The following is a 15,695-nucleotide window of genomic DNA, read 5'->3' as shown; positions in this document are numbered from 1 at the left end:
CTTCTTTCAAAACCAGTGATGAGAATATTTGCTTATAAGCTACAGGTGTAAATAACCTACTCATACATGCAATGTGATTCCTTCCCCTTTATCTTTCCCCCAGTTAACACCAACACCCAGCTATTACTGCCATGAGAACCATCATGGAAAGATTAGAAAAAATAAACTTAGTGTTTTGGAAAAACCTGAGTTTATAAAAGGGAATGGGAAGAAGAGAGACCGGTTTAGAGACTGTGGTTTTTTACAGATGGCCATATTACAGATGGCCAAGAGTGTCCTTATAGGAGCATTGAGGATTCCTAGTTTAAATCTCTGCTTTGTCCCTTAAAACTATGACCTTGGGCAAGTTATTTCACCTCTCTAGACCTATTTTGTCTGAAACAAATGGATAATGATGATCAGATGTGCTATTGGCTGTGATTGTGTCTGACTATAGTGAACAATTAATAATTTTAATCTCCTTTCCTTCTTTTGCCCCCAAATATCTTCCCTCACACTCTGAACTTTTTATTTCACTTTGTTAACAATACACAAAATGCATGGAGATTCGTCTGGGACAACCATCAGCCATTTAAAAATATATAAAATATTTGGGATGCTTAAAGCATTTGTCAAAGTAGTGTTTGTTTTCCTCAAAAAAGCAAAAAGCAAGTCATTCAGGATGTGGATGTTTTGACTGAGAATCATGAGAAATTTTATTTGAGACTTTCAGGCGCTCTGGCTAATGGCTAAGGCTTGGGGTGGGTGTCATAACTGGAATCTTTGGGATATTAGAGGAGTGGAAAGGGCCATACCCCTTGTCAAGCACTTATTGATATATTCTGGGCAGTCCCTTGCCTAGAGAAAGGACAAAATTTTCTTCTAACCATTATCCCACATCAGCAATTGAATTGATTAAATCAACATTCATGCCGTAGAAACTGCCCGTTCTCATGGAAAACAGTATTTTCTACTTTTCAAAACAAGCTTTTTAGTCCTATTCAGAATTTGGAGACTGTCACTTTTCTTAATTCTGATTTGATTTAAAAGCTTAGTAATATATGAAAATAGTGTAAAGTCCATTTGTTCTGAAGACTTTCTCAGAGACAGTTGGGAGCAGTGGTTTTTGCTGTCCTTATGGTTTAATCCTTAAAAACTTCATCTTAATTAACCAAGGTCTGACAAGTGCTTCTTACCTCTGTGAGCTTATTAATTGTCAACAGAAAGTGGTCCCTTCTGAGGGAATTCTTGCAAGCCCGTGAGGCCGTAGCCTTGCTTTTGGATTTGTCCTCTTCTCTGATGCCAAGCACGTGGGGGGCAGAGAGTAGGGGCTTTGTCAAGGTAGGAGTCAAAAAGAGCTATAGCCAAATAACTTTTGGAAAAAGTTCTGCTTTTACATTTTTGAGCTGAAAAGCAAATGAAATTTGTTCCACATTATATGTCATAAGGGAAATGCAAATTAAAACAACATTGAGATCTATTAGAATGGCCAAAATCCAGAACACTGATACACAAATGCTGACAAGGATGTGGAGCAACAGGAACTCTCATCGCTGGTGGTTACAGCTACTTTGGGAGACCATAGTTTGGCATTTTCTTAGACAACTAAACGTATATTCATATAATCTAGCAATCATATTTCTTGGTATTTACTCAAAGGAGTTAAAAACATATGTCCACACAAAAACATGCACATGGGTGTTTATAGTAGCTTTTTTCATAATCGCCAAAACTTGGTAGCAACCAAAACGTCCTTCAGTAGGTGAATGGATAAATAAACTGTGGTACATCCAGACAATGGAATATTATTCAATGCTAAAAAGAAATGAGCTATCAAGCCACAAAAAGATATGGAAGAAACTTAAATGCCTATTACTAAGTGAAAGAAGCCCATCTTTTCTGAAAAGACTGTATTCTGTGTAATTCCAACTCTGTGACATTCTGAAAAAGGCAAATCTATGGAGAGAGTGAAAAAATCAGTGGTTTCCAGGGGCTAGAGGGATGGGAGGGATGAATAGGCAGAGGACAAAAGATTTTTAGGACAGTGTAAATACTCTGTATGATATTACAATGATAGATGTATGTCATTATACGTTTGTCCAAACCCATAGAATGTTCAACACCAAGAGTGAACCCTAGTGTGAACTATGGACTTTGGGAGATAATGATGTGTCAATGTAGGTTCATCAATTATAATGAATGTACCACTTTGTTGGGAAAGTTTTTAATAGGGGAGGCTATGCATGTGTGAGGGTAGAGAGTATATGGGAAATCTCTGTACCTTCTGCCAGTTTTGTTTGAACCTAAAACTACTCTAAAAAATTAAGTCTCTTAAGAACTAAAACAAGAGCAGATGAAGCAAAACCAAGAAAAGTGTTTGGCACTTGGGGACTTTTGTTACTCGATGCCCAACAACAGTTTACACTCATCAGTATACCATGTAGCTGACAAAAGGAATATGGTAGATGGATATGTAGACACAGGGAGGGATCTTAGGACATTTGATAAATGAAAAGTTGCAAAACAATGTGTATAATCTGAGTCTCTATGTAGAACATGTATGTGTGTATTTGTTTGTGCTTATATGTAGTTAATTTAAAAACAAAAATAAGCAGTTAGAACTGTATATATCTCAGACTGTTAGTGGTGGTTATCATTGGGAGGGAAAGGAGTTAAGAGTTGAAGGAAGGTTTTCATGTGTTTCTCTTTGTTAAGGTTGCCAGATTTAGCAAATAAAAATATAGGACACCCAATGAAATTTGAGTTTTAGGTAAATGATTATGTTTTAAGTGTATGGCCCATGTATAATAATAATAAGGACATACTTATACTAAAAAATTATTCACTGTTTATCTGAAATTCAGACTTAACTGGACATCCTAGATTTCCTCTGGTAAGCCTAAGCTATATACTTGTGTATTTAATGCTCTTTAAAGGGTATTTTTATGTACTAATGTTTTTAAAAAATAATAAGAGAAGTATAAGATAGTTTCTTCTCAAGAGTACACAAAAATATAATTTTTAGTTAGAAAAATTGGCCTAGAAAGAAGCAGATTACAAGGCAGCATGTGTATAAAGTCCCCAGTTGTATAAAAACAAGAAAAGCACACGTAGACATATACTTAAAGACGGAAAGATATATTTACAGTGTGTAACAGTGGTTCGTTCTCTCTAGTGATGAGATCGGGATGATTTAAATTTCTTCTCTGTGCTTTAGAAAGTTCTTTTTAAATGTTTATAAAGAACATGAATTACTTTTAGAAAGGGAAAAATTCATGTGTAAAGAACATGATTTTTCCATGAGGACGTGAATGTGCCCAAGTTGCCGTCAGAAGGAAGTGGACAGTGGTGTGAGCCTTATCTTTGGTTTGAAGTTTTAAAAGACTCTGTCATCCCATGTCCTTGCAGGGTACTTCCAAAAGCAGCCCTACTTTGGAGCAGTGGTTGGAAGGGTGGCCAACCGAATTGCCAAAGGAACATTCATGTTGGATGGGAAGGAGTATAAACTGGCCATTAACAACGGGCCCAACAGCCTGCATGGAGGTGTCAGAGGGTTTGACAAGGTGAGTCTGGAGCATTGGACAGAGTCCTCTCTTAGCACATTTCACTAAGTACCTTCCAACAAATCTGTTTTCCAGGCACAACTGTAGGCCCTAGAGCAAATGCACAGTAAGGTGATACAGGAAAGAGGAGTGGTTGGGGAGCAGATGTGCTGGCTCTGTTCCAGGACCCATCCTTCTCTAGCTCATCTGACTGTAATAGGCTGGGGAACCCAGAGTGAAAGGTTGACAGCCCTCGACTTGAAAGACAGGGAACACGTTTCTCACAGATTTGGGATCAGAGAGTTGGGTGGACCTTAGGCACAACAGAAAAGTGGATTAAAAATACCTTCGACTTTCTGCACAATGCATCTGCATATATTATCTCCCATTCTTACTAGAACCCTGTATTATCACCAAAGGAGAAATCTGAAGCTCTGAAAGGCCACATAGCGCCTAAGTTGGGCTGCCTGACCCAAGGCAGCCCTCATTCCTATACTACAGTTGCTGTTGTCCTCCATGGTTGCTCTGGGTGCCGCCAATCCAACACACCCCCTGTATCTGCCGGTGAGCCTCTTCCCTGGGCCGTGTGGTGCCACATCCAGGCCTGCCTTCCACGGAAGTGCCTCAGGCCTCAAAATGACCTCAGTTTCTCCCCAGTTCCCCCTTTCCACGTTAAAACTCCATTCCCCACGTGAATCCCTGAAAAACCAGGTTAGGAAAACAAATTGATCAAACAGCTTCTCCCTGAGGTACAAATGCCTGACCTCCTACTTGAAGCTGTGTGGGAGTCTGCAGGTTAACCCTAGTGACTCTCTCACTTGTCAGCTTCAGAAAGGTAATTTTGGTAGTTAGTTTTCTTTAAATTATACCACTCAGGCTGTTTCCTAGAAGAGCCAGAGAAGAGAGAAACATGTATGACAGCTAAGAATCACAGTTTCTTCTTTTCTGCCTCTTCCTGCCTCCTGCCCCGTTGAAGGAAGTTGATCACTCTCTGTTCCCCTGTCCTACCAGCTTCCTGTTTGTGGCTTGGAGCCAGACGGCTCCATCACTTCCCCTTTCCTCCATGTGGGGCTCCTCCCACCAGGGAAGCACGAAGGCAGAGAGTAGCCTCTATCCTGGTAATACTAGGGCACAGGGTCTCTGGGATGTGCCAGGCCCATGGGCAGACCTCAACCACAGGAAGTTAGGCCCAGCTTTGTTTGGACAGGGATCTTCAAAAGAGCCTCAGGACAGCACCTTGTTCTGGTTTGTTCCACTGTGGTATTTTCTGTGGTGTCGCTTAATGGATGTGCCCTTATGAACAAACGTAGCAAGAGAATGAGTACATCTATCTTTTAATGCACTGTGCCTGCTGAGCCCCTTGTGTAGACCAGAGAGCATAAACAGATGAGGATTCCGGAGACTCCAACATAGTGAGGGAGCCGGACACTTACACAAGTAATGGTTACAGGCAACAAGCCTGTGATACAGATGCCAGTGGTATGCTATAGGAACCGGGTCTGGACAGATTGATAGCAACAAGCGAGGTGAGATTTGACAAGAGTCAGCATTTCATTTAATAAATGGATACTGGAGAGAATGGCTGTGCAACAGCCCACAGAGGGGCGGGGAAAGAATTGGAACTAATCATGGAGCCACTGAAAGTTTTTGAACAGTAGGTTTTCATGAAGTAATGTGCACAGTATCACATGAACTTTGTTTTAAGTTGTATTTGAGCTCAACAATTACTGAATAATTATTGGTTTGGAGGTGTGTGTTTTTCTATTTATACCAACACATTCTTTTAAAAGATGAAATTTAAGTAACCTGACAGGATTAGAAATGGTGTCTGTAGGACTAGATATGCAAATTTGGAAATTTTCAGAAAATTTGGAAACTATAGAGTCAAAGAAATTCTTCCATGAATAGGAATTATACTTTCCACAGAATTATACTTATCTGATAATACTGGTTTACACAAATACCTTTCCATTGTGTCCTTTCTCTAAGGGAGAAAAACTCGGTAGCAAGTTAAGAACATTTTATTTCAAATATTTTATTCCTAAAATTTTCTATTTAGGGGATTCCTTTTCTTTTTTTATTTCCTTTTTTTATGGTTTAAACAACTGAAATTTATTTTCTCTGTTCTGGAGGCTAAAAGTCTGAAATTTAAGGTTATGGGCAGGGTTGGTTCTTTTTTTTTTAATTGAAGTGTAGTTGATTTACAATGTTGTGTTTGTTTCTGGTGTACAGCAAAGTGATTCACTTATCATATATATACTTTTTCATATCCTTTTCCATTACAGTTTATTACAAAGTATTGAATTAAGTTCTCCACGCTATATAGTAGGATCCTTTTTTTAATACTCTCCCCTCTCCTATTCTTTTCTTAATCACACCATATAACAGGGTTTATATTTTAAGTGTCTTGAAAGTTCAACATTTCTGGAGATAATTAGGGTGTAAAATTAATTTTTCACTAAAGTCAGTGAATTTGTTTCAAATACAGCTGCTTTCACTGTAGGTGATTGCAGAGACCTCTGCTCCCACTGAGCTCCCCTTCCTGGCAAATGCAGTGCCCATAAGAGATCCAGGCCATGCCAGGAGTAGGTGGGCAGAGCCTGGGCTTGTGGTCCGGTCCTCTGGTCCACAGAAGCTATTATCTTCGAACTCTTATTTGGAAGGACAGTGTTTGGCCTCAGCTCTGCTATTTGAAACTGAAGATAGGAACAAAACATTCACTTAAAGTAACGTGGAATAGTGTAGACTGTCAGGCTAAGTTTGAATCCTAGCTCTGTCACTAATTATGTGTAATAAGATTTTTTTTCCCTTTAATCAAGTATGAAAAGATTCTCCATCCTTTGGAATGTGGGAGGTGGAAGTGGGCGAGTTAACTCCATTGAACTCAATTTGCTCATCTGTAAAATGGGGGTAACATCATTAGCTGGCGTCATGTGAAATTGCCAGTGTTCAACTGTTTTGACATATAAAGATGGTAATTTCATTTGGTTCAACCAAATTCTTACCTTACAAAGTGGTTTATGTAGAGTACCAGGTCAGTGGCTGATGAGTACCCAACAAAAGGAGGTCTTGTGTCTGCAAAAGGCCCCTTTACTAGTGACCCCAGGGCTCCCCAAAGGGTCTGGCGGGGGTCTTTGGCTACCTCATCCTCTAATGGTGTGGAATAAAGGAGCAGGCTCAGGATCAGACCACTTGATTCAAATCCACTGTCTTATTAGCTGTGTGTAGCTATTGTAGATAATATACATGTAAATTTAGGGAGAACGAGTATGGGAAATGTGATTAGGTAAAGAAGAAAACTTTTTCTCTCAAAAGACATTTTTCCAGGTAAAACAAAATTTTAGAATAATTAAAATCTAGGCTATTTATCATTCAGCCACCTTAGTGATTATATAACCACCTCTCTTCCTAGAATAAATTGTCTTTATATATTTTAAAGAATTTTTATTGAGGTACAATTGACAATATCATGTAAGTCTGTTTGTTTTTTTAATATTCACTAGTTTGTTTTATTTTTTAGATTCTGAGTTGCCTTTAAATATTGAAATGTGTCATTTAGCTTGGGATTGGAGTGACTAAACAGCTTTAAAAACACTTTCTTCCAGGTCCTCTGGACCCCTCGGGTGCTGTCAAATGGCGTGGAGTTCTCGCGGGTCAGCCCAGATGGAGAAGAAGGTTACCCCGGAGAGTTAAAAGTCTGGGTGACATACACGCTGGATGGCGGGGAGCTCGTGGTCAACTATCGAGCACAAGCCAGTCAGACTACACCAGTCAATCTGACCAACCATTCTTACTTCAACCTGGCAGGCCAGGTAAGTGAACTTGCTTCTGCTTACCTGCTGCAGTGTTAAGTGTCAAACTTGCCTCTTCTCTCCTGCGATGTGCTTTGTGGGATGACCTGGGGGAGTGACTGGAGAGACTAACCCAGGATGGAATTACTCTGGCGATGGAGTCATCCCCATGGTGAGTAAAAGTGCCCAGCAAAGCATCTAGCTCATAATAGGTGCTCAACAAACGGATGTTGTAGGGAAAGATAGAATGAGTACATCGTGCTGCCCCACATTCTCAGACAAATAACTAGCTGTGTCAAGAACTCCCTTTCATCTAACTGTAACATGTGCTTACATTTGCTTCTCCTGTTCCACGCCTACCCCAGCCCCCTAGGATGATTACTTCCAATTAAGGCACTTTCCCACCCTTGGATCCTCAGAAATGTGCTTAGCCTGGCCCCTTTAGATATGCCGCCATATTTTGTATGCTCCCACTGTACAGCCCACCCTAAGAGTAGTGGAGAGACACTGACAGCCCCCCTTAGGTAATTCCTTCTAAACTACTTCATTCCCTCCTAATGGTAATATTTTAGCTTGCTGAGGAGGCTATTACATGAGATGGAATAGAGAGCTTGGCTAAGCTCTGTAGATTCTATCTATCTTCCTTTTCATCTGAGGAACTCATTATTGTCCACCATACTTGAATCCCTTTGACATGATTTCCTACCACAAGATATTCATAGCCAACTAGTATTGCCTTGTATTTGTATACCTTTTTAGGAGTTTGCTGTTAATCTGCTGGGGTTTTTTTCCCTAGGATTTTTTCAAATAGCATGAGTTAACTGGTTCTTACATAATTTCTGAGGTCCTTCCTTTGGAAATAAGAAAGATGGTTCTTCATTTGCTTGTTCCTTCTCTTCAGGAACATCCACCCTTTTTCTTGAGATCTTAAAGACAAATCAAAAAACAAAAGCAAAACAAACATGCATAGCCATAAGAGGCTCTGCAATCATTGGCATGAAGACCCCACTTTTTAAAATAACTTCAGAAAGAAACTTGGCAGAAACAGAACAAAATATTAATAGTTTTGTGTGGGTAGTAGATCATGGTGATTTTTCACTAGTTTCCACATTTTTGTATGCTTAAGACATATTATTTTATAACCAGAGGGGTGGTCTCAAGGAATATATTCAGAATTAGAAAGAGAACTTAGGCGTGAAGTTCTACAGGGACTTACTTAGAGTAACAGGTATTTCTAAATTTCTTTTCAGAGGTTAAAGTTTCCAGAATCACAGACCCCACCCAGAAGGTGGTCAGGGTCAGCTCTCTTCTGTGTGCTGTCTTAGTAAGTGCAGCTCAAATCTACAGCCACTAGGTCAGGGATGAGGCTAGGTGGGGGCCACCAGCCTTTTGGAACACTTAGGTAAGGGTTGATGGGCAGTAATCCCACCTGGGTCTTCCTGTATTTTCAGAACATCTCTTGCCCTACCTGGAAAAACATTATGTGTCTTAAACCGTCCTCAGGGAAATAGTTCAAAATTTAATATTTAAAATAGTCAGCTCATCTTATATATTTTCTTTTTGTTTGGTTTTTTTTTTTATTTAATAAGCAGTATTTTTGTCCTACTCAGGGTCAAACTTTGACTCATCACATCTAAGTTTGAGTGTTGGAGGCCTGGGGGGAGGAGAGCACTATGTTTTTCAAAGAATGGAAAAGGTATGTAGGTTGTAGGTTGGTTGGGGGTTTTCTTGACTGTTCTTTCTTATCTAATGCAAAACTGGGAGAACTTTTTTTTTTTTTTTTTTACTGAAACTTTGCCTAAAGAGCTATGAAAGCAGACCAGGGGCAACGTGAGATAAAAAGCAATAGCTACAGTCCTGGTATGACTGGGTAGGTATGTCCTCAAGGACCCAAGTTCTTTCATCATTCCATTCTGCTTCTTCAGTATTATGGTTTTTGTCTTCAGGCTTTTCCCCTCATGGTCACAAGATGGTTGCCACAGCTCTAGAAATCACCTCTTCATATAGTCACATCCAGAGACAAAAAGAAAGACCAATTCCTTTTTTTCACAGCTCTAATGTTCCATTTTTAAGAATGAATAAAACTCTTCCTGGAAGCTCCTCAGCAGGCCTTCTGTCACATTTTCTTGGCCAGAAGTATGTCTTATGCCCTGCTTAACTCAGTGACCAGCAAAGGAATTAGACCACCATGATTGGCATAGACAAATCAAAACTTGCCCTCTGGGATCAGGGTAGGGGTCCTTTCCCTGAATGTATGGCCTAGGACAGGATAAATCAACAAGTCAGTGTTCTGCCAAGGGAAAGGGAAAGTGCTGCTAATGGAATTGTGATGGCTTTTGGGCAGTTACCAATAGTGTCTATTATATCCTGGTAGGAGTTGAATTAAGGCAGCAGTAATGGCAATGCACAAAAAGGTCCTTAAAGCACCATGCAAGGCACAATAAGCTCTATAAATGGTTAATATTACAGACTGGTAGCAGCCAAACAAAGTCAACCAAAGCAAACAGAATTCAGAGATGTGCCTCAAATTCTGTTTGTGAATCAACATTCCTTGCCAAGGAAAATAGTCTAACAGTAGTATTCTGCCAGAGTAGATCATTGCATTATTCCAGGTCAGGAGAGTCATAAAATGAAAAGCATGCTTCCTTTACTGAAGGAATGTTACTGCTGCTTAGTGACCCAACGATGACCAGTGGGTGCCTAGTCGTGTTCCTTTCCTTCTCCTCCCAGTCTTCTTCCTAACATCTCAGACTCAATTTATTTGGTGTGTGATTTTCATGTTGAATCATTTTCTTCCTGCCCTAGCGCTAAAAAAAAAATGGAAAAAAGACATTCCTAAGAAGCTTTATTCATAATATTAAAAAAAAACAACTCGAAATAACACATCAACAGGAGAATGGGTAAACAAATTGTAATATATTCATACAATGGAATACTACTCAACTTTGAACTGAGCATTAAATGGATAAAGCCAAAGAAACAATCCCAAATTCTCTTCCCTCACATCTGCTCCCCTTGCTGGCAGTAGCCCTGAGGCATGAGGGGATGACAGTAGGGAGAGCCACACAGGAGAGAGACCCCCCCAACCCCAGGCTAGAACTGCTCTAGGCAGGGGTACAGGCCCCTTCCACTTTGAACCTGCTTTCCCAGGTCAGATCAGGGACCAAACAAGTGGCTAAGACAGTGTGAGCAGAGAGGCCTGTGCCCCAGCCTTGTCTCCCACCCCCTCCTACCCCTGGCCAGCTGGGACAATACAAGAGACTCACAGCTCTTCAGAAACAGAGGCTCCTGGTAGTGTAAATCAGCCAGATTTCTGTCATGTGTAGACGTCGATTCTTATGGTGTCTAACATCTTGGCCTTTCTCCTCAGGGTGACTCCATTTGATTTTGTGAAGCTGAGTCTTTCTGACCGTAGAATTTGTTTTAAGTTAACCGAGAATGCTCTGCCTCTCTCTGTGTACTTCCTTCTTAGGAACCCACAGAGCCTTCAGTTTAGCCTAGTTCAGAGTTTCTCAGCCTCGGCACTATTGACATTGTGGGCCAGGTGGTTACTTACTGCAGAGGTCGGGAGGCTGTCCTGGGCATGGTAGTGTGTTTAGTAGAATCCCTGGCCTCTCCCCACAACTGCTTCCTCAGCAGCATTCCCACCCCCAGTCATGACAAGCAAAAATGTCTCGAGATGCCGTCAAATTTGCCCAGTGGGGCAGAATCATCCCCAGTTGAGAACTACTGATTTACCTTGTTTTTGAGCATTCACTCAGTAAAAGCCCTCACCTGATTCCCTTTTCACATCTCCTGCTGGGAATCTTTAAAAATCCTCCTATTAAAATATGGTCCTTCTTATTAGAAACATTTGCACATGTGTATTTTCCAGTTTGCAAGCAGCATAGCACGTCTGTTCTGAGCTGTTCCCTGCAAGAACCCTGGGAAAAATGGGGACATCGTCAGCTCGGTTTTACACAGAAGAAAAAGAGATTCTAGGAGGTTCAGTGACTTCGCTGGGGCCAGTCATTGGGGTCTGGGACCAAGCCTTTCTGACCACTGACCAGTGCTTCGTGTACCACCAGCCTCTGACTCTCCCAGCAGGGCAGGCTGCATCTTTATGGAGGAGATAGGACCCCAGTTCTGACTCCCAGGCTTCTGCCATGTGGCAGGGAGTGGGTCCACTGGGTGGGAACTAGGCCAGAGAAGGGGTGACATGGTCACCCCTAGCAAGCCCGGTGGCTGTGCTCTGGCGGTCCAGCTCCTGTGTGTTACAGGTCCCCAACCCTTGGTCTTCTGTTTGCCTGGCTTGTGAGGAGAGTAGAAGAAACCCCTCTGCTAATAAGCCCAAATCCGAAAGGCTTTCAAACCACTGTTGTCTGTCTGATGTTTCACCTTCATAATTGCGTTCAGAAAAGAAAATGCATGCTGGGGTCCCACTTGAAAGCTTTCTTTAAATGTATCACTGCTATTTTGAGACCCTATCTACCTAATGTAAATTAACATACTAATCATTTTCATAGGTCAAATGGAATTTCTAAAGGTTTTGTCAATGTTTGAAAATGTTTCTGCAAAAGAAGTTATAAAACAAATATATAAAGTAAGGCTTAGCATTAAATCTTCTTTTCCTTCTCTACTTTTTCCCTCTCAGGGTTCCCCAAATATATATGACCATGAAGTCACTATAGAAGCTGATGCTTTTTTGCCTGTGGATGAAAGCCTGATTCCTACAGGTTGGTGAATTTAAATTTTATGTGGGAATGCAGAGCTATGGTGCAATGTGAGAGAGATTAAAACTTCATTTCCCTAAATATACTTCCCCTGTTGGCCTGACAGTGCCTGTGATTACCATGATTAGTCGTTTATTTTGGTTAAGGCTGGGTGACCATATAATTAAACACCCAAACCAGGACACTTTTGAGAGGGAAAGAGGATGCTGTTAATAATTAAGCCAGGGCAACAGGCATAAACTGAAATACTGCCAAACATTGGGTCAGATGGTCATCCTAGCTGAGCCTGAGAGTCCAGAAGTTATCCATTAAAATCTAAATCTGTTACTCCTTAGCACCTTGGCAGAGATACATTTACCTAAGCATTACCTGACAATTGCAAAACCCTGATAGAACATAACGTGATATTTGACAGAAGTGAAAGGGTGGAATGGGTTGTACCCTGAAGAGGTCAAATGCAAATAGATCACCTCTGAGACACAGTTAGGGGGACGGGGTGGAAGGGGGTGTCCAGTGTATCAAAAAGCGAGGTGAGGTATTGTTAGTCAGGCATCATGGGTGTGTATATGTGTGTGTCCTGGGTTAACTGGATCGAGATCATCCTAGTTATCATTTGAGATCAAAAGCACCTTGGTTCAAATAGGCAGATCTATAGAGATAGAGAGTAGGTTAGTGGGTTGCCCGGGGCTGGGGATAGAGGAGAGTGGGGAATGACAATGGGTACGAGATTTCTTTTGGGGTGATGAAAAGATTCTGGAATTAGACAATGGTGATGGTTGCATACCACTTGTAAATATACTAAACACTGCTGAATTGTACACTTTAAAAGGGTATATGAATTACATCTCAATTTTTGAAAACAAGAAAGAACCTTGGTTCATGTGTTATCTCCAGGGTTCAGTGGTGTAGTTTTGTACTGGATTGCAGGTGCACCCCCATCTGTCTTCAGGGGACAGATGGCTGAATGCAAGGTGATTGGCAGGGGTGTTGTTATTTGTGGCAGTTGACAGAAATTAACTTGAAGTAATTACCCCCAAAGGTGCATATTCTTACTGAGGTTTTGTTAAGATCAGAGATCAGCTGAATATAGAAGGCATAGTCAAAGAAAACTAAAGTAAACCAAAGTAGAGGATGAAGGAAAGGAGGAGCAGAAACCTAGAAAGACACAAATACTTTCTGCGTCAGCTTCCCTTCTCCTGGAGGAAGGGCCGCCCTTGTGCTGCCTGGCTGATCAAGGTCTCCTGCCTGTGTCTGACAGCAACTTGACTTCTTGAATGTGTTACCTCATAGCTCCTTGGTCAGATGTCTTATGTCCTGTGTTCTGGTCTCTCAGGGCTCTGTTCAGGGCTCCGGCTATCTCAGCTACTTGTGAAAGGCCAGGAAGGCCTGTGCCTTCTGTTCCCACCCCATGTGAGGGTGCTACTACTTCAGTTGTGTCTGCTCCAGTAAAGATCTTAGCATGATAGCAATGTGAACAATTAGAAGCCAAGGGCACCATCTTGGTTAATTACTTGATTTACATCACCAGTAATAAGACATACTGACATTATGTCCCTCTCATGTGATGCACTGAAAAAGCACATCATTTGTGTGGTATTCTGTCAAAAATGTATAACCTCAATGCATTCAGAAGAAAATATTACATGAACCGAATTGAGGGACAGTCTACAAAGTAAGTGAGCAGTACTCTTCAGTGATATCAAGATCATAAAAGACAAAGAAAGATTAAAGAACGGGTCACAGAGGAAACTAAGGAGATAACAATAACTAAATGCAACATGGGATCCTAAATTGAATCATGAGGCAGAAAAGGGGCATTAGTGGGAATGCTGGTGAAACCCTAATGAAGTGTGTAGTTTAGTTAATAACATTATAGTATTAAATTTCTTAGTTGTGATCATTGTACCATGGTCATGTAAGATGTTAACATTAGAGGAAAGTGGGTGAAGGGTACACAGAGATATATTATTTTTGCAACATTTCTGTAAGTCTAAAATTATTTCTAATTTTCACAATGGAATAAAAAAGGCTCAGAGCTCCAAGTAAGATATTACTTAAGTTTATTGGGCATCTGCCTTATTTTAGGTAAGGGCTTCTTTTATTTTGGCATCTTTAAAACAATGGGGTTGTGTATATGGCTGCTAGTTCAGAATTTTTAAGGGGAAAAAGAATGTGAGCCTGCATACTGAACAGCAACTTCAGTTAATGGCCGGAATTAGAAACTCCCATAAACAAGGCAACTGTGAAACTAATTAGAATAATAATGAGAAATCAAGATAAATGGATTAAAACATTTTAACTTCACAGTGTTGAATGTTCTCTTGGCTCCCAGGCTTTTATCTGCCTTGGTAACATGTGTTATCCTGTGATTATGATATTGATGAGGCTCAACAGACTGGTGAGAGTCAGCTGGCCCGTCTTGTCCTAGGTGCAGAATTATTGCATTAGGACTATATGTTGTGAACTGCAAGGGAAAAATAGTGGTGGCTACTGTTTTGTAACTGATAAGGAGGAAAAGCAACTAAGTAGCCTATAAGTGGAAGTGATGAAATAAGGGCCTATTTATTTGGGTATATTTATAAACTCTTATGCTGCCCTGTTGAGTTTTGATCAGACAAAAATCACATAATCGCATAATTTATGTCGGGTAAAGATTATTTGTCATAATTGTAAGCGATAATTGTGGCAAAGCACAGTAGAGCTTAACAGTCTAGTGGACTGTATAAAACCCACGTTCATCTCAGTTCTGCACTGGTAAGTGGCTTTAGGATCAAATTCCATACGCTGTACTAATACTGAACACCTGAGAAGCTGAGTGGGCTGTAAGAAGTCTAGACTCTCAGGGAAACAAGAGCCCTGGTTCTAGTCTTCCTTTTGCTGTTAACTAACCTTCAGTGTATGTATAATCCTTTAACATTTAATCTCTAATAGACTCTCATTTTCTTTTCTGCCAATAAGAAGGAAGTTGAGCTCAATTAGAATTCATAAATTTTCATAAATCAGCCCCATATATTTTATTTAAAAAACAGTTTGGGAAACTTATCTGGGGTTGCCCAACCTTTCATTTTGCCAAGTTAGAAAGCTATTACAAATACAGGGCTATTAAAACAAATTGGGAATGTATATACATTATATTTCAATTAAAATTTTTAACCAATTGGGATAATAATGAAGAACAGAGATAAACAGACTACATTTTCTTTAAAAACCCAAACTACCATTCATAGTCACCATTTTTCATAAAAGAAAGAATATTTTAATACCACAAAAGTGGGGAAAATTTAATCTCGGAATAAAAACAACCGTTTAAATTGAATTCATCTTTTTAAAGAAGTGTGACAGCTGCTTATTCAAATACATCTCAGTTTTCTGTGGACCAGTGAAAATTTTATCACGGACTCATGATTGAGAACCAGTCATTGGTCTGTAAGGTCACTTGTAGCTGTTATATTCTGTGATTCTACAAGTATCTTAGTATAACATTTTACTGCTATTTCCACCACACTTCAAATTCATTAGAACTCTATCACAAGAGTAAATAAGTTGCAACAACTTCAAAGTTAAAGAAAAAGTCATAATTCTCTTTTACATGTCCATTCATTAGCCAGTCCCACACATGTTATATCTGATTGACCAATGACCCTTAAACTGAAATTATCTGGGGGCTCCTC

At 40.3% G+C, this 15,695-nt stretch overlaps 1 protein-coding gene across 5 annotated transcripts in view; it reads left to right on the top strand.

The window, feature by feature from the left end:
• Positions 1 to 15,695, top strand: part of GALM (galactose mutarotase) — a 96,373-nt gene that overhangs the window by 55,589 nt on the left and 25,089 nt on the right. For all 5 annotated transcript variants that reach the window (XM_072937891.1, XM_031684990.2, XM_072937892.1 and 2 more), the window contains 3 exons: positions 3,388 to 3,542; positions 7,127 to 7,333; positions 11,946 to 12,027. In XM_072937891.1, coding sequence (XP_072793992.1) covers positions 3,388 to 3,542; positions 7,127 to 7,333; positions 11,946 to 12,027 — 444 coding nt within the window. The remainder of the gene's footprint in view (positions 1 to 3,387; positions 3,543 to 7,126; positions 7,334 to 11,945; positions 12,028 to 15,695) is intronic.

This window comes from Vicugna pacos, chromosome 15, assembly GCF_048564905.1.
Source record: "Vicugna pacos chromosome 15, VicPac4, whole genome shotgun sequence".
Taxonomy (NCBI): Eukaryota; Metazoa; Chordata; class Mammalia; order Artiodactyla; family Camelidae; genus Vicugna; species Vicugna pacos.
Note: the sequence above shows the minus strand (reverse complement) of the source record. Positions and strands in the feature narration are given on the sequence as shown.